Source organism: Tursiops truncatus, chromosome 3 (assembly GCF_011762595.2).
Source record: "Tursiops truncatus isolate mTurTru1 chromosome 3, mTurTru1.mat.Y, whole genome shotgun sequence".
Classification (NCBI taxonomy): Eukaryota; Metazoa; Chordata; class Mammalia; order Artiodactyla; family Delphinidae; genus Tursiops; species Tursiops truncatus.
Genome location: NC_047036.1, coordinates 91,500,883 through 91,521,025, shown reverse-complemented (window position 1 = coordinate 91,521,025; position 20,143 = coordinate 91,500,883). Strand labels below are relative to the sequence as shown.

The following is a 20,143-nucleotide window of genomic DNA, read 5'->3' as shown; positions in this document are numbered from 1 at the left end:
AGATAGGAATTATGAAGCGTGTATGGTGGATGATCACAAACAGAGCATTTTGCCTTTATTATCTCAAAAACAGTATGTTGTTGATTGTACTTACCTTAAATCGAAAAAATGTAAAGGAGGCAATTTCTTGGGATTCTGAACTTCTACTTTGTCACTTAAATACTCACATGCTCTGTACATTGAGTAATACACGTGATCTTAAATAACTACTAGATCCAGTATAAGATGACTGTTTCCATTATTAAAGGCCTATCACAAGTGGCCACAAATGAAACATTTTTTAATTTATCAGTTTCCAAGTCTAAAAAACATTACTTGACATAGAATAAGTTCTGGTTTCTCAGAGCTAGCGTATTAATTCTTTTCTTCTTGAAGTTCAAATCATCTCACTACGAGTATCAGAATATATATCGTTATTAGGAACTTTGTCAAGTGTTTTGTACCTTCTAAAAACGTATAAATTCCTTTATGTGTGATAAATACCATATTATATTTATATTCCTAAAAGTTGTATTAGACTTTCAAGAAATATTCAAATGTATAAATGTTACATATTACCTGTAGGACCTTGGTCAACATTAAATTTTTGTGTCATTCCCTTCTGTAAAATAGGGATATGATTCTACCTTGTGGAGTTATGAAAAATGAATATTAATATATGGAAAATGCCTAGCATATCTCACTGAGAGGCAAAAGACCTTTTACTACTTTCCCTCTGGTTTCAGGTTTGTCCATCTCTAAAAATAGGGATAATCATCTGGACCAGAAATAGTGTTAAGCTTTCTTTACTCTTCTGAGTTTACATGAGTCTCTGTTTCATACCTTGAATCGCGACTGCTTCTGAGAGTCTAGGAAACACTATCCTGAAAAATAAGAAGCTAATAACTAGGGTCTACAATCTTCCGTCTCTTTGTCTCCTTTGAGCTCTGTTAAGAGGAATGTGAGCATACTGACTTTCCTAGGAACTTACTTTGCTTCATGTAGATAAAAATCTAATTTTATTAGCAGAGAGAGAGGGGGGAGAGTATATGTGTGTGTAGTTCTGATATATCTTGTGTCCTCTTAGTTTTCACTGTGTTTGGAGGTAAATTTAGTTCTTGTTTATGTGACAAAATCTTTATTTTGCTCTCACACCTGATAGTTTGGATAGGTCTAGGCTCAAACTTATTTTCCTTCTTCATAATCAATGTCACTGATGAAAAATTTAGTATCGGTCTGATTCACATTCCTTTCCAGGGAACCATTTTTCTTCTTCTGAAGCTTTCAGAATGCCTTGGTATATGTGTTTTGTTGATTCATCATGCTGTATACTCACTGTGCCCTTTTTCTCTGGAAATGTATTTTCTTCAGCTTTTGAAAATTCTGTTATTTCTTTGATGATTTTTCTCCCTCTAGATATCCCTTAAGTCATAGATCAACTAGATATCATAGATTTCTAGATATCCCTTAAGTCATAGATCAACTATCTCTGTGTCTCTTTTTTTTTTCTTGTTTTCTGTATTGCCCAAGATAATTGAGATAAGTGTTAGAAAGTAGTCAAGCCAGGACTCAGACCCAGGTCCATAACCTTTCTGAACTTCAGTTTTCCAGTCTGTAAAATTAGCATAAGAATAACTACCTAGGGTTTCCCTGGTGGCGCAGTGGTTGAAAGTCCGCCTGCCGATTCAGGGGACATGGGTTCGTGCCCCGGTCCAGGAGGATCCCACATGCCGCGGAGTGGCTGGGCCCGTGGGCCATGGCTGCTGAGCCTGCGCGTCCGGAGCCTGTGCTCCGCAACGGGAGAGGCCACAGCAGTGAGAGGCCCGCGTATCACAAAAAAAAAAAAAAAAGAAGAAGAAGAACTACCTTAAAAGATGTTGTGAGGATAAAATCCGATTTTTTTAAAAGTACTTAGCACTATGTCTGATACACTCAATAGGCAGCCATTGTCACATTAGCCATTAATACATTTAACAAATATTTAAGTGCATAATACATGTGCCATGCTCTTCTAGATGATCTTGAATTAGCTAGAGGACTAAGAAGACATGAGATTTACATTTTAAAGAAGACTCTTGACAGTCACTAAATAAGCCATTAGTACAGTAAACAAACCATAGAAACCCACCAGCTTCTGGGTCTGGACCTTGTTTCAGTGTTGAGTCTTAAGCACTGTTGTGTAAGTTACAAGATCAACTACTCTCAGCTAACCACTTGTTATCATGCTGGCTCAAGACTTGGTAACTTTTGCTTCCCCAGAGCATTTTGCCACAGTTCGATCTTAAACTTGAGAGTAACAACTTGTCCCTCTTCTCCTTAACATTTTCCTCACTCCACGACCATCACTAACATCAGCCTATCCATTTAAGCACTTTTAGCACCCAAATCTTATTTAAATAAGCCTATTTATTGGAGAGTAATCAGAGGAAATAGCATCTCCATCTATCCCTTATTTCCCCATCTTAGTCCTGGTAGGTCCTACAGGTACTCACCAGGGAACATTGAAAAATAGAATCAGATCTCATTTTTATGTCAGTTTTAGTATCCAGCCTGTGAAAGAAATTCAAGATTTCTACATTGCTTTCTCCTGGTTCTTTCGTCAAAAATGGAAGGGAGGGCACAGCTTCTCATTGGTCAGCACACCTCCCCCACCCCAGGTTGTTACATCATAACCAGGGCCTGGCTTCCTTCCCATGGATTCCCTCACTACTGAGGTTGCCACATCAAAAGTAAAGGCTTATTTCTTATTTTTTAAATTGCTTCTCAGTAAAGGAAAGGGAATTTTAGCAAGAATAGAACCTTCCATACTCACATGCATACATATTCTTCAAGATAATATAATCAAATAGAATTTTAAAGTAACAGTGTCAGAGTGGGGAACAACTCTGTGTAGGAGCAAACCCCAGAAGCCATAATAAAAAATATCCTCAGATCTGACTACGGGAAAATTAAAATTTTCTACATGGTAAAAACATAGTGAAAAAACAAGTGTAAACTGAGAAAAAATATTTATAACTGACAAAGTGCTATCATTCTTAATATAGAAGAGGTCCTATAAATAAGAAAAAGTCACAGAAATGGAAATACAAATGGATTTTAAACTTGAAAAACTACTTAACCTTACTCATACTAATAAAAATCAAATTACAACCATAGTGATGTACCATTTCTTAAAATACTAGGTATGTAAAAATTTGTTAAACGTTTGCATTGGTGAAGGTGGCAAGAGCATAAATAGGTACAATACCTAATAAGGGCAGTAATTTTAAAATTTACATACCCTAGGAATTTATCTTCTGTACATGCTTGCACATTTGTGAAATGAACTTATGTATAAGGATATTCAGTGCAGCATTGTTTGTAATAGCAAAAGATTAGAAAGATCCTAAATGCTCTCCAACATAGAACCAGTTATAGTTTATCCCTGTATGGATTCATGAATATCTTTGCAGCTAGCAAAAAACACATAGGACCTTCTTATGTTCTGATACAGAGTGATCTCCAAGATAGATTTTTAAGTGAGAAAAAAAAAGTTATAGGACACCACATATAAAAATATGCTACTATTTATGTTTAAAAAATGTACATGTAATTATATATATATATCCTTGCATTTTTATAGAGTATCTCTGGAAATATATACACGAGAGTGATAATAGTGGTTGCTTTGGGAAAGAGCCACATGAAAGGAGATAGATCATATACTTCTTGTACCTACTGATTTTTTCCCATTAACACTCTTATTTTACATTTATCTTTATAATGGTCAGATATGGAGTATCTTGATATAGATTGTTATTGAGGACATCATCGATTAGGTTGTGAGGAATTTATACAACAAATTCATCTTCAAATTCCAAACTAAGAAAACATTTCTCTCCCTCAGAATAATTTCCTCTTATTACACAGTGACAATATATTTCTTACTGTTTTAACTGCTGAGAAGCTGAGAGCTACATCTATGTCCAATGCAGTAGTTCCCTGTACTCTAGGTTTGTTTTTTGCATAATTACTGCTTTTCTTTACTCCTTTATTATACCTTTTATTCTTGTATTAAGTCCCACCTTCAAAAATCCAAAATTAATAAAATTTTCATTTATTCATTATACTTTAAATAGAGAACAGTACAGTTACAGCTTATCAGAACTGCTGTTGTGTGTGCTATATTAGCATTGTGTAAACTTAACTTTTTTTGAAAAACAGATCATTGCTTCTTGCTGACCTTGACAAAGAAGAAAAGGAAAAAGACTGGTATTATGCTCAACTTCAGAATCTCACTAAAAGAATAGATAGTCTTCCTTTAACTGAAAATGTAAGTAACTTGACAAAGTGACTTATTTGTAATATCTAAAAGTATATATAAATTTATAACTGCATTTATAGTTATTTGTAAACAGTAATATGTTTTATCCAACTTTAAACCTAAATATATAATAATGAATTTTGTTTATAAAGATGATAAAATTTCATTAGGCTCAAGCATATTTATTTTAAGTCCCTTGTTAAGAAAACCTCTTAAGTTTGAATACTAAAGGACTCAGGGTTCTACTAGGAAACTGGTTTTTTTATTCTGTGTGTTCAATTACCAGACGTACTCTGTAGAAATGTTTATTACCATCTGTCTGTTTTTTGAACTGTATTACAGGACTCATGCCAGATAATTTTTGCATTAAAAGTATCTTTGAGATAACTTGCGTCCTATTCAAATGACAGTATCTGGTGGTATGGATCTTAGGGCTTTTTGCAGATATACTAAATTTGTTTTGCAAATATAACTATGTAAAAAAAAAATAATTTAATTCTGTCAGCCTCTTCCTCCCCACCCAACCTCTCCATGTCAACTGTTTTATTCATGGGATGGCACATGTAAGAACATTTCTGAAATACATTAATAACATTAATAATTTTAAACAAGACTATATTTTAACTGTTATCCATAAATTTTAAAATAATTTTTAAAAAGGGAAAAAATAGGCTAATTAAAATATATCTTCCGCTCTTAGCTTAAATTTTTCATTTTCTTTTCTTTGGTCCCGCCTCACGGCTCGTGGGATCTTAGTTCCCTGACCAGGGATCGAACCCAGGCCCTCAGCAATGAAAGCACAGAGTCCTAGCCTCTGGACCACCAGGGAATTCCACACATGCAGCTTTTTATTGGGTGTATAGAGCATGAAAAATCTACAGCACTTCCTTACTCTCGTCATGGCCCATTATAACCCTGTTACCTATCATTTTGTCTAGTCATATTTTTAACCTTTATCACCTCTTGGAGCATGTCTTTGCAAGTTTATTTACCTTGTCCTTTTCATCCTTTTTTGTGCCTAGCAGTTACCACAGTACCTGGAATTTTAGTTAAAGGGCAAATAAAATTTTGAATGAATTAACACCCACTCTGTGAAGTACTTTTTTTGGTTTGTTTCAACTTGGGTTCACATTTGGATTTTTACCAAAAAGTTTGTATTGTCTCACAATTAATGATTATATTATATAAAAGCTTTTTCTTATTCCATTTTCTTCTTTTTACAAATGGGAAAGTTCTCTCTGTTTAGTCTACATGTATACAACAGTCTGTACCTAAAATTGACGTATAAACTTAAGGATGATGGACCTGATTCTTGGTTATTCTATGTTGTCCACATTACTATTCTAGTTTTTAATAATTCAAAGTACTGCCTCTTCAGAGCAGGATTATAAGGTGACTGAAGATAGGCTTACCCTAACTGGACCGATTATATATTTAATTTATTTATTTATAAAATTTATTTATTTATGGCTGCATTGAGTCTTCGTTGCTGCGTGCAGGCTTTCTCTACCTCTGGCGAGCAGGGGCTACTCTTTGGTGCACGGGCTTCTCATTGTGGTGGCTTCTCGTTGCAGAGCACGGGCTCTAGGCGCACAGACTTCAGTAGTTGTGGCACACAGGCTCAGTAGTTGTGGCACACAGGCTTAGTTGCTCCGCAGCATGTGGGATCTTCCTGGACCAGGGCTCAAACCCATGTCCCCTGCATTGGCAGACAGATTCTTAATGACTGTGCCACCAGGGAAGTCCCCAATTATATATTTTAAATGAAAGTGTACAATTTAATTAAAGCTGTTTGTGACTATGGGGCAATAAAAGTGTTTCAACTCTGCATTTCACATCAGAGACCCAGTCTGAGCATAGCACCGATAATCAAGTTTTAGGACTCCTTGGAGTAAAAAAATAATTCTCTCATGCACAGTAACTTACATATTTGCTTATTCATGTTCTTTATTGGTACTTATATGCTTTTTTATTTTTACTGATAAACACACAAGATATTAATGTTTCCATTTTATTTGTGGTTTTAGTTTTCCTTACAGACAGATATGACCAGAAGGCAATTGGAATATGAAGCAAGGCAAATCAGAGTTGCAATGGAAGAACAACTGGGTACTTGCCAGGATATGGAAAAACGAGCACAGGTAACTTATTTATTATTAAACTGTGAAACAGCACTAGCTAGAGAGCTGTTAAGAATCTAATGAATTACAGCTCTGTTACCATTGATTAAATTTTAGTATTAGAGATATGTTAAAGTCTGTCTTTACTTTGACACTAGTTCAAAATAAGAATAATTTACCATGACCCTGATACCAAAACCAGACAAAGATGTCACAAAGATGCACAAAGATCATGCATCTATCACTGATGAACAAAGATGCAAAAATCCTCAACAAAATACTAGCAAACAGAATCCAACAGCACATTAAAAGTATCATTCACCATGATCAAGTGGGGTTTATCCCAGGAATGCAGGGATTCTCCAATATACACAAATCAATCAATGTGATATACCGTATTAACAAATTGAAGGAGAAAAACCATATGATCATCTCAATAGACGCAGAGAAAGCTTTTGACAAAATTCAACACCCATTTATGATAAAAACCCTCCAGAAAGTAGGCATAGAGGGAACATACCTCAACATAATAAAGGCTATATATGACAAACCCACAGCCAGCATCGTCGTCAGTGGTGAAAAACTGAAACCATTTTCACTAAGATCAGGAACAAGACAAGGTTACCCACTCTTACCACTGTTATGCAACATAGTTTTGGAAGTTTTAGCCACAGCAGTCAGAGAAGAAAAAGAAATAAAAGGAATCCAAATCAGAAAAGAAGAAGTAAAGCTGTCACTGTTTGCAGATGACATGATACTATACATAGAGTATCCTAAAGATGCTACCAGAAAACTACTAGAGCTAATCAATGAATTTGGTAAAGTAGCAGGATACAAAATTAATGCACAGAAATCTCTTGCATTCCTATATACTAATGATGAAAAATCTGAAAGTGAAATCAAGAAAACACTCCCATTTACCATTGCAACAGAAAGAATAAAATATCTAGGAATAAACCTACCTAAGGAGACAAAAGACCTGTATGCAGAAAATTATAAGACACTGATGAAAGAAATTAAAGATGATACCAACAGATGGAGAGATATACCATGTTCTTGGATTGGAAGAATCAACATTGTGAAAATGACTATACTACCCAAAGCAATCTATAGATTCAGTGCAATCCCTATCAAACTACCACTGGCATTTTTCACAGAACTAGAAGAAAAAATTTCACAATGTGTATGGAAACACAAAAGACCCCAAATAGCCAAAGCAATCTTGAGAGAGAAAAACGGAGCTGGAGGAATCAGGCTCCCAGACTTCAGACTATACTACAGAGCTACAGTAATTAAGACAATATGGTACTGGTACAAAAACAGAAATATAGATCAATGGAACAGGATAGAAAGCCCAGAGTTAAACCCATGCACATATGGTCACCTTATCCTTTTTTTTTTTTTTTAATGGTACACGGGCCTCTCACTGTTGTGGCCTCTCTCGTTGCGGAGCACAGGCTCCGGACGCGCAGGCCCAGCAGCCATGGCTCACAGGCCCAGCCGCTCCGTGGCATGTGGGATCTTCCCGGACCTGGGCATGAACTCATGTCCCCTGCATCGGCAGGCAGGCTCTCAACCACTGCGCCACCAGGGAAGCCCCACCTTATCTTTGATAAAGGAGGCAAGAATATACAGTGGAGAAAAGACTGCCTCTTCAATAAGTGGTGCTGGGATAACTGGACAGCTACATGTAAAAGAATGAAATTAGAACACTCGCTAACACCATACACAAAAATAAACTCAAAATGGATTAAAGACCTAAAAGTAAAGCCAGACACTATCAAACTCTTAGAGGAAAACATAAGGAGAACACTCTATGACATAAATCACAGCAAGATCCTTTTTGACCCACCCACCTCCTAGAGAAATGGAAATAAAAGCAAAAATAAACAAATGGGACCTAATGAAACTTAAAAGCTTTTGCAGAGCAAAGGAAACCATAAACAAGACGAAAAGACAACCCTCAGAGTGGGAGAAAATATTTGCAAATGAAGCAACTGACAAAGGATTAATCTCCAAAACATACAAGCAGCTCATGCAGCTCCATATCAAAAAAACAAACAACCCAATCCAAGAATGGGCAGAAGACCTAAATAGACACTTCTCCAAAGAAGATATACAGACTGCCAACAAACACATGAAAGAATGCTCAACATCATTAGACAAATGCAAATCAAAACTACAATGCGATATCATCTCACATCGGTCAGAATGGTCATCATCAAAAAATCTACAAACCATAAATGCTGGAGAGGGCGTGGGGAAAAGGGAACCCTCTTGCACTGTTGGTGGGAATGTAAATTCATACAGCCACTATGGAGAACAATATGGAGGTTCCTTAAAAAACTAAAAATAGAACTCTCATATGACCCAGCAATCCCACCTCTGGGCATATACCCTGAGAAAACCATAATTCAAAAATAGTCATGTACCACAATATTCACTGCAGCTATATTTACAGTAGCCAGGACGTGGAAGCATTCTAAGTGTCCATCAACAGATGAATGGATAAAGATGTGGCACATATATACAATGGAATATTACTCAGCCATAAAAAGAAACGAAATTGAGTTATTTGTAGTGAGGTGGATGGACCTAGAGTCTGTCATACAGAGAGAAGTAAGTCAGAAAGAGAAAAACAAATACTGTATGCTAACACACATATATGGAATTAAAAAAAAAAAAGTTCTGAAGAACCTAGGGGCAAGATGGGAATAAAGACACAGACCTACTGGAGAATGGACTTGAGGATATGGGGAGGGGGTAGGGTAATCTGGGAGAAAGAGCGTGGTATGGACATATATACACTACCAAATGTAAAATAGCTCATGGGAAGCAGCCGCATAGCACAGGGAGATCAGCTTGGTGCTTTGTGACCACCTAGAGAGGTAGGATAGGGAGGGTGGGAGGGAGATGCAAGAGGGAGGAGATATGGGGATATGTGTATATGTATAGCTCATTCGCTTTGTTATAAAGCAGAAACTAACACACCATTGTAAAGCAATTATACTCCAATAAAAACGTTAAAAATTTACCATGGCTGCTGGGCAACATAACCAGTGTTCACATAATTCTGCCTTCATATTTAATTTCCCTGATACTGTTCTGCTATGCCTTGGAATTATGAGGGAAGAAGAATTAGATGCTCCTCTTCTGTAGCTGATAGCTAGCTTCTGTTAGCTATTTGTTAGTAATTGTCCACAGTACATCTTTCCCTCCTAACTCTCTGTTTAAATGACTCAACATGTAAGACTATGGCCAGCTAATGAGCATAGGGAAGTGGATCCTAGGAAGACCTGAAGAAGCCATGAGAAAAAAATGTGGGATCTCATTTGCAAGGGGAAAGGATGGATAAAAATTCCAAATAAAATAAGAATAGAGTAAAAGTTTTTTAAGGAATAATTATGTATCAGAAACCAGAAGCCAACTTTATATTAACTTGAATAGAGAAATAGTAAGATTATTACCGTTGCACTCATTAATATGGTTGGGTGCTTGCTGTCATCACTATTATTTAACTGTGTTTGGAGGTCCACTAATTCAGTTAGAAAGAAAATAAGTTGTTTAAATACTACACTATTTTCCAACTAGAAGGGAAGAGACCAAATAATTGTCATTTGTAAATTATATGGTTGTTTGCCTAGAAAAGCTGTAGAGAAGAGTCAAAAAATATTTCAGGTAATGAGAGAATTGAGTAAGGTGGCTGGAGTTAAGGTACATTACAAAAATTAAAAATTAGTAGGTTTTCTCTAGTAGCAATAGCTACCACTTGGAAATGGAAGATGGGGTAGGACGACCTGTTTACAGTAACAGGACACTTTAAAATACCTGGAACATACCCACATGAAGAAAAATATAAAATTGCTAAAGGATGCAAAATATGGCCTTAAAAATAGAGGAGCCTATGCTGCTGTCTGTATTGTATTTGGGGTATCTGGTTGAAGTGTCCCCTACGTACCTGACCCCAGGGAATCACGGAAGAGGGGCGAACCCAGTTGGTAAGGGTCATGCAGGGTATGGAGGGGTGGAGCGGTATGATCAGGCCACCCAAGATGGCTGTTGTCTTGCTCTCTGTACATCCCCTGCTCAACCAGTGCCTGCTTCACCTACACCCCATTCACATGACTGACCTTCCTGCAGGCTTGCCCCAGGCCCCAGCTGGTGATGGCTCTCATCAATGGGGCAGTGAGGGACTTCCCCCTCTGCTAGTTTCTGCTGACTTCCCTGGTAACTAATGAGCCCACCTGAGGTAATTCTCCCTATAACTAGCAAATCTCCCCTTCCACCGGGAGGGAAACCCGCTGCAATGTCCTGCCCGCTGTCCGCTGCACATGGTGGGGTGTCACTCCAGGACCTTGCTTCAGGTGTGTAAGATCCCCCAATCCATTAAACCATTGATGTCTCTGTTGCTGAAAAAAATAAATAAGGAAGCCTAGGTGGGAAGACTTTAACATCCTAAAAATGTCTTCCTTTAAAAAGTTGATATATAATACAATTCCAGTCATAACCTTAAATTTTTTTTGGAGCCCAGAAAAATGATTCTAAAGTTTGCAAAGTAAAAATTTCCAAAAATATTTAAGAAAATTATGAGTGAGGATTTACCTTACCATTTGTTAAAACTTACTGTAAAGGTGTTGTAGTGATCACAGTATGATAGCACAGGTATAGACGTAGGCAAATAGAACAGAATAGAGACTAGAAAAAGATATAAGAAAATATGGAATCTTTTAATGATAAAAGTTATAAATTTGGGGGGAAATGGTAAATAACTCAATAAACGCATAGGTATATCTAGGAACCTGTTTGGTAGAAGAGAAATTGAATTAGATCCCTAACTCACATCTTGTACATGAACAATTATAGGTGGATTAAATATCTAAATGTAAAAAATAAACATAAATTAATAGAAAATATAGAACAAGAGAGATCTTAATTAAGAATGGAAACATAAGCAATAAAGGCAGGGTGGGAAACAGGATTTATTTCATAAAAATTTAAAACATTCATCCTGCAGAAAATAAACTAAGGGAAAATATTTGTACACGTAAGGGGAAAAGGTTAATATCCCTGTGCTATAAGAATTCCTACAAACAATAAGAAAAAGACAACTCTTTTTTTTTTTTTTTTTTTTTTTTTTTTGGCGGTACGCGGGCCTCTCACTGTTGTGGCCTCTCCTGCTGCAGAGCACAGGCTCCGGATGCGCAGGCTCAGCGGCCATGGCTCACGGGCCCAGCCGCTCTGCGGCATGTGGGATCCTCCCGGACCGGGGCACAAACCCATGTCCCCTGAATCGGCAGGCGGACTCTCAACCACTGCGCCACCAGGGAAGCCCGAGAACTCTTTTTTATATGGGCAGAGGATGTAATCATTCAATTTATTGAAAAGAAAATGTAAATGACCAGTAAAACATACGAATGACTGGGGAACAATTTAGGGAAAGTTGAAACAAAATCCACTCTTGCCCACGCATGTGTTAGTCTCTAGCTATCTCTGTTAACAGTTTGGTTATTTATTTTCTCCATTATTTGTTCAACACATATTTGCACCTAGTATGGTGGTGCCTGCTCTCCTCTATGCCTAATTTTTCACTGTTAAAACAACTCTGATAAACATACTTATTCATATCCTGTAAACGTGCGCAACAGTTTCTCTAGTTCAAGAATCAGTCTATTTCATAAAGAGCTGTATGGTAAATATTTTAGACTTTGTGGCCATATGGTCTCTGTCGTAACTACTCAGCTCTGCCTTTGTAGCAAGAAGGTAACCATAGATGACAATATATAAGCAGATGGGCATGGCTGTGTTTCAGTAAAACTTAATTCATAAATACAGATGGCTACCAAGCCCTAATTTGCTGACCTCTGCTCTAGGGTGTATACCTAAAAGCGTAATTGCTGGTCATAAGGTATGAGTGTTTTGAATAGTGTGTGCCAAATTGCACTCAAAATGATTTTATCAGTTTACATTTCTCCTAGTCATATGTGAGAATTCCCGTTTCTTTTACCTGATTTTTTCAGCAATTGTGAGTCACATTTTATAATTAACAGTCAGTGGGCATTTGAAGCATTATCTTGTCATTTAGTTTGTACTTCCATGAGTACTGCTGAAGCTGATTATCTTTTCATGTATTTATTAGATTTTCATTTTGTCATTTTTCCATATCCTTTGCCCATTTTCTATTATGTTAAATGTCTTATTCTTATGTATTTGAGAGATATTTTAATATCCTCTAGATACCAATCTGTTATACATAATGTATATCACAACCCCTCCCTGCCAAATATGTTACCTACTTTAGCTTCATGATAACAAAATTAGTTTTTGTTATAAAGCTAAATTAATTGTATTGCCATATTTGTGCTTTCTTTGACCTATTTATACATCTTTTCCTATCCTTAAAGATACCCTTGTATTTTTTCCTAATAGTTTTAATGTTTTATTTTTACAATTAGGTCTTTAATTCATCTCACATTTGCTATTATATATGTTTTGGAAGTAGGAATCTAATTATATATATATATATATACACACACATATGATTTTTATATCAATGTATATATACTTATTTAATATATACAATGTAATTTTGATTATTTAATAAATATATATTATTAATTATATAATATGTAATTATGTATACACATATACATAACACAGATATACACAGATCGATGCATATTTATGTTGTTAACTAAATTTCCCATTATCACTTGCTGGATGTGCCACTGTTTTCCCATGGATTGGTAATGCTGTCTCTGGCATCTGAGAAGTTTATATTTGCTGGATATTTGTAGACTCTATTCTATTAGTCTGTTTTAGCTTCTCTGTCCCTGCGCTGATAACCACATTTGTTTTATTTGCTATAGCTTTATTAATCTTGGTACCTAGTAGGGTGAGTCCTTCTTATTTTTGTTTGTAAAAATGTGTTTATATTCTGTTTTGTTACTCATCAAATTCAAGGAAAAGCCTTATGGGCTTTTGATTAGAATTACATTGAATTTATAATTAATTTGAGGAGAATTTATAGCTTTACAATATAAAGATTGGTTCTTGGTTGAAAGGGTGACTCTGGAGCCAGTCCTCCGGGGTTCTAATTCCCTACCTGTCACGTATCAGCACTGTGATCTTGGGTAAACTCTCTGTCTCAGTTTTCCCATTGGTAAAATACTAATAATGATTCCCTGTAAAATGTGAGGATTAAATGAGTTAATATATGTAAAACACTTGGAATCCAGCAAACACTCAGGAAATATTAGGTATTGTTATTAATTTTTTATCTCTCCGTTCATTTAGGTCTTATTTTATGTCCTTCAAAAAAGTTTCGTAATATTCTTCATAAAACTCTTACACATCTTTTTTTTTACATTTATTCCTAGATATCTTACAGTTTTTGTTGCATTGTGAATGGGATTTTCTTTAATTACATTACTAAATTCGATTTATGTGTCCAGCAGTCTTCCTGAACTCTTTTAATAGATTGTCTTAGTAGTTTAAGATTTTCTTGGATTTTCCATTCAAACTGTTATTTTGTTTGCAAGTAATGACAATTTTGTCTTTTCCAGTCCTTTTTTTTCCTCTTTCTATTAAATAAGAACTCTAATACATCTTTGAATAAAAAGCAGTGATAATTTGTCTTCTTCATCTTCTCTTGGCTCTAAAAGGAATCCTTCTGAAATTTCACCATTAAGTATGTTGTTTACTCAAGGTTTTTGATACCATTTATCAAGTTAAGGAATTTACCTTCTATTCCTAATTTGTTGAGAGTTGTCCTGAATTCATATTGAACTATATTACTATATTATTTTTTTAAATCAGTTTTGCAAAAGTAATACCATCTCCATATGCCAGAACAAGTAAGCATTTTTCGTTAAACATAATTTCATAAATATTCAAGATTGTCATATAGAGAATGGAAAGAAATTCTACTGGCTTCTTCCATTTTCCTGTTGAGTAACAGAAGCACAAAGGTTGTTGTGTCAGAAATCATCAAGGCTCAGATTTGACTTCAGGATTTAGTGACCTAATAGCAATACAGAAATGTAGTTCTGTGGAGAGGAGTGTTAGATATGATTTCCTTTTTCATCCTCTGAGTATTAAAAATGTTGACTTAGGACTTTATTGGTGAAGGGGAGCTAGTTACATAGAGAGAGGAGAACAATAAAATATTACAAAGCCACTAATTGTATGTAGTTTCATTGCTTATGTAATGCCAGGAAGTATTTACCATCTGATGTAGAGGTGATCACTCATCTTTGCAGTCTCTTTAGAAAGCTACCAAAAGCACAGGTATTTCTTCTTCAGCATGTTTTCATGATGAAAATTGGATGTGGTAAAATTTCTTAATTAAAGAATACTATTTACCTTAGGTTCACTATTTTCAGAATTATGATATAGGATCAGCACAGTTATAGTGTTACAAAGGAAGGAAAGAAGGGAGGGAGGAAGGATTCTTTTTTGGTGAGTGCAACTCTTTTGAGCTTTTCTGTGTTTGTTTATCATAACATTGGAAAATAGCAACCGTAAGCATTTTTACTATGGCAATAAAATCGTAAAGACATTGTATTTCAGCAAAATTAGATATGCTCAAAGGGTAAGTTTTATATGTAAGTTTTATAACTATATATACTTAAAGCTATTTGTTACAGTACTTTTATTAATCTATTGAGGTATACATGCTCAGAAATCTTTTATTGATGGGTGCATAATCATAAAAGTTTGGAAATGACTCCATCTAGCTTCTAACACTTTTTTCCCCATTTTTTGCGGTACGCGGGCCTCTCACTGTTGTGGCCTCTCGCGTTGCGGAGCACAGGCTCCGGACGCGCAGGCTCAGCGGCCATGGCTCACGGGCCTAGCTGCTCCGCGGCATGCGGGATCTCCCCAGACCGGGGCACGAACCCGTGTCCCCTGCATTGGCAGGCGGACTCTCAACCACTGTGCCACCAGGGAAGCCCCCGGCAGTACTTGTTTTTAAAACATATACTTGAAAACACTTTTCCCACATTTTTTCAGTTCCACATTGTTTGATCTATAGTTACTACTTTGTGTTCACTTGAAGGTCTCAGGATATGGGCAGAGCAGTAGCTCTTACCATCATTGTGATCTTAGTGTTGGGAATAAAAATAATGTTTAGCTGCAGTAGGTATTTGGGAAAGCTAAATCTGAAAGGTACCACTGACTTGTAATAAGAATAATTTGGGGGAAGATTATTCTTACTGTTTAAAGCCTGATGTTTTTAAAACAAATCAGCTGCTCTTTCCCTTTACAGGTATACCATGCTTTGTATAAATCCATTACACTGTACTGACATCTGGATTAATATAGAAGATTAAATTCAGATGTAATTTTCTCTTTGTTGAAGTAGTTTTTGAGACTAGCTTTTAAATACCAATTTCACACTCTATGCATCATACAATTTGATATATGACGTGTATTTTTATAGTTTTCCTAAGTAGATCTAGAGATCTGTTGTATAAAGTTAGATTTATTAAAAAAATTGAACTGATCCTAATATGTCATCAGTGTATGAATATATATGCATATCTAATTCTTATATAAGAGTGATTTGGTATAACCCTAAGCTGTTAAGTGGTAACCATAGTACGGTTATTTAAACTAATGTTTTTAATAAAAATAGATCTAATTTGGTTACTTATTTTATTTTAGCGAAGAATAACCAGAATTCAACAAATAGAGAAGGACATACTTCGTATACGACAGCTTTTACAGTCCCAAGCAACAGAAGCAGAGGTTAGTAAATTGTCTCTTTTGTTTGCAGACATAAATATAGGTAGTTATTCTAAGAAGAGGAAATAGGTATAATTAACGTGGCATCATTGAAATAGGTGCTCTAAAGAATTGAGACACTTAATAAGTTTATAAGTTTTTTCACTAAATTAAATAGATTTCAAAAACCTTTACTACTTTGGTTTCTTCATAACTTTAAGGCAGTTAAAATTTATAGAGCCATAAATACAGATACCTTACTTCAGTTATCTGTTTTCGTATAATCAGATAACTAACTTAATTTGGCTACTAACAATTTGTAAATAAGCTATCTCTTTGTATGTAATCCATAGTAAGAATTGATCATACACATATATCTATGCTTACTCTACAAACTCCATTAAAATGGCAGTAAAAGGATAAAATGAAAAATCACAAATACCAGGGGAGGTGACATCAATAAAATTTGGGGAGCTAGAAAGCAGGTAAACAAATTACTCTTCTAGCTTATGGTAGAGAGTTGACCCCTGAGTCAGCAGTAGGAAGTCAGGAAGCAACCCATTTTACACTGTGGAGTCCTACAAGGTTCCAGAATTGGTTACACCTGGATATGCTACCTCTGGATGTGGGGATTAAGAAAGAGGTTAAAAGCAAGAGGATGACTGAAAGTTTAAGAAGCCGGTGGAGCCTCCAGAACCTCTCTTCAACTCTGCATGGCTAAGTGACTGCTACTTTCCAGTCTCAGCAAAAGCTGAGAGATTATTCTGGAAAAGGTAAAACAAAGGGTCTTTGGATAAGGGTAATCCTAGTATAGTTGAAGTTGGGAGGGAGGTATCATACTAAAAACTGAAATAAGTGAAAATTTCCTTACTGAATGCTGAAACCCTCATTGGCATCCAGCTTTATAATACAGGCAAGTTTCTAGAAGCAACTTCTCTAAGAAATGTGACTAACCCAGGAAGAGAGACCTAAAGGTACTGACACTGGAGGATTCCTCAATAAAACATCCCAGCTAGACCACCCTACTGGATGGCTACAGCTGACAGACTCCATCCTTTAGGCATAGAGCTTCATAGGCCGTCCATTCCTAAATATGGCTAGACAGCTAAAGACCACCAGAGATTTTAAGAAAGTTTCTAATAAAAAAGATTTAATGGAAATAAAGACTATACAAGAAGAAAAAAACTTAAGAAAAGTAGAACTAACATTAATATTCTCAAGATAAAAGATAATTTATCCATAAAGTGAGAAAATGATGGTATACAAAAGGAACATTCAGAGAATTTAAAAAAGAGTTCTTGGGAATTAAAATTGTAATAGTAGAAATGAAAATCTCAACAGAAAGGTTAAAAGATAAATTTCTCAGAAAATAGCACAAAGGAATAACGCAATGGAAAATAGAAAAGATAAGAAAGTCAGAGAATCATTCTAGGAGGGTTCAATATCCAAATAAAAAGGGGGTTCCAGAAAGAGAATGGACAAACTAGAGGAAGGAAATCCTAAAAGTAAATTAAAATTCCCCAGAACTGAAGGGCATAGTTTTCCAGATAAAATGGTCTCTCCAGTATCCAGTGCCACAGATGAAAATCCCACACTAGGTACATCATGATGAAATTTCATCTCACTGAGAATAAAGAGTAAATCTTAAAACCTTGTAGAGAAGGAGAAGAAAACAAATTTCACACAAAGAAACAGGAATACAAATGTCTTTAGGTATATAAACAGCACACTGGAATCTGGGAAGTAGAGTAGCAATTTCTTAAAACTTCTGTAAGATTATTTTCAGCTATGTTCCCAAACCAGTTCTCTGACACCACTAGTTGTCCTACAGTTCAAATCAGTTCTGACACTACCCAGACTTAGCATAGACCCTACATTTAAGGGTAAAGTCATTCACAAGACTGCCCTCACTTCAGGTACCAGGCAAGTTTCAGGTGTCCCAAACCATCTGCACTCTGCCCAGCTTGTTATAAATTCTACCCAAGTGGGTGTATTGCACTACAGTTCAGTTCTGACATTAACTACTTGGAGGGAGCCTAGACCTTACAGATTAAGGGCAGAGCCCTTCACAAGACTACGCCCACTTCAGATGCCAAGCCTCCCATACTTCTGCAAATTTGGGGTGTCCTACAACAGCCTTAGGTTTGATAATTCACTTCAGTGACTCAGAACTCAGTAAAAGTTCTACACTTATGATTACAGTTTTATTATAAAGGATGCAGATCAGGAACAGCCGAGTGAGACACATAAGGCAGGACCTAGAGAAGGTGAGGGTGGAGGATGCAGAGCTTCCGTGATCTCTCATGGAATCTGGACACATCACTCTCCCAGGACATCTTTGTGTTCACCAAGCAGGAAGCTGCATTGAGCTTCAGTGTCCAGAGTTTTTATTGGGGTTTCATTATGTAGGCATGCTTGATTAAACAAGTGGCTACATGATTGAACTCAGTTTCCAGCACCCTTCCCATCCCTGGAGGTCAGTCTTGACTAGTTCAACCGTCTAGTCACATGGTTGGCCTTTCAGGTGACCAGCACCCATCCTGAAGCTATCTAAGGATCCCCCATGGGTCACCTCATCTGCATGGCGAACTCAAGAAATTCCAAGGGTTTTTGAAGCTCTGTGCAAAGAACAAAGGGACAAAGACCATATATATATATTTTTTATTATACCACACGAGCCTATAAATTTATCTCTAGTCAACTGCCTATTAAATTTGAGAGTAGAATGCATTTTCAGATAGTCAAAGTATCAAAAATATGTATTTCTCTATACTGTTTTCTGGAAGCTATTAGTGGATATAGTTAAAATGAGAAGGTAAAGCAAGAAAAATGAAGATTTGGGATCCAAGACATAAAGAATACAATACAAGAGAAAGACATGAAAGACTCCCCAGAATGAAGATGAAGGGAGATTCTGAGACTAATGATAGAGAAAGTAACAAGTCCCTGTTGGTACAGTTGAGAAGATTCTGGGAGAGATGAGTCTAAGAAGATGAAATCAGTAGACTACTTAATGTTTTTGAATTTATTGAAAGGAAAAGAAATTTACACAGTAGGAGAGAAACTGTGAGGGTGTCATAAGTACACAGAACACCAAATAAACAAAACAAAAAAAAGATACTCCATGGACAATGAGAAGTTGTAAAGGAAAGAATCATAGTATACCACCTGTCACTCATGACTATAATTTAATAATCAAAATAATGCAAATAGGGAACAACTTATCTAACTATAAAATGTAAATTGGACAAATAGAGGAACAGTATGAGTGTGGTGTGTTAAGGGTGGAGTATTGATAAAAGAGAAATCAGTCCTCATCTTACATAATAGGAAATCAATAAATGAGGCATTAAACTAAGAAAAGCAGAACCTAGCAACACAAGCAGGTTATTTAGAGATAGAGAAGTGAATTCAAAAAAAAAAAAAAAATCCTCTGAAGGAGATGAAACTGTTTGCCTTAAGATAGCAGGAAATGGGACAGAGCAAGCAAGTGTGAAAGACCACTGTTCATTGTCACAAGGCTTTAGAACTAATGATTATTTCAACTGTGTGTAACTATGATAAAAATAAAACATAAAAGAGCCAAGGCCATCATTTAGAAGATATTTATACTTATCTTCCTCTATAATCTGGATTGGCTTAATAATTATACCTTGATAATGGTGATTAGTAAAGAACTTAAGAGGAGCTTAGAGAAAGCAGAAACGTTGGTAGCAGTATATCCTAGGAAAAGTCATGTTTAATATACTATCAGTGAGTAACAAGAAGACCAAGAAATGGAAGTAAGGGGAAGGTACTATCTCAGTGGAACACAAATACTGTATATTTATACATGCTAGAAACTGAATGTTACTGAGGCTTGTGCATATTTGTCAGCTCTGCAGCTGAAATTTGGTTTTGATCACCATATAGAAGGATGGGGGTGTAAAAGACCATCCCCTCACCTATCTGTTTATAGCCAGCGAATTTGGGCACTTCTCACCTTGTTTATAGGTAAATAATAAGAAAACCTACA

At 36.0% G+C, this 20,143-nt stretch overlaps 1 protein-coding gene across 13 annotated transcripts in view; it reads left to right on the top strand.

The window, feature by feature from the left end:
* APC (APC regulator of WNT signaling pathway) overlaps positions 1 to 20,143 on the top strand; it is a 135,353-nt gene that overhangs the window by 65,146 nt on the left and 50,064 nt on the right. For 9 of the 13 annotated variants that reach the window (XM_073802397.1, XM_019940830.3, XM_019940829.3 and 6 more), the window contains exons 5-7: positions 4,183 to 4,291; positions 6,310 to 6,423; positions 16,069 to 16,152. In XM_073802397.1, coding sequence (XP_073658498.1) covers positions 4,183 to 4,291; positions 6,310 to 6,423; positions 16,069 to 16,152 — 307 coding nt within the window. The remainder of the gene's footprint in view (positions 1 to 4,182; positions 4,292 to 6,309; positions 6,424 to 16,068; positions 16,153 to 20,143) is intronic. The other 4 variants (XM_073802401.1, XM_073802399.1, XM_073802398.1 and 1 more) reach the window with 1 other exon arrangement.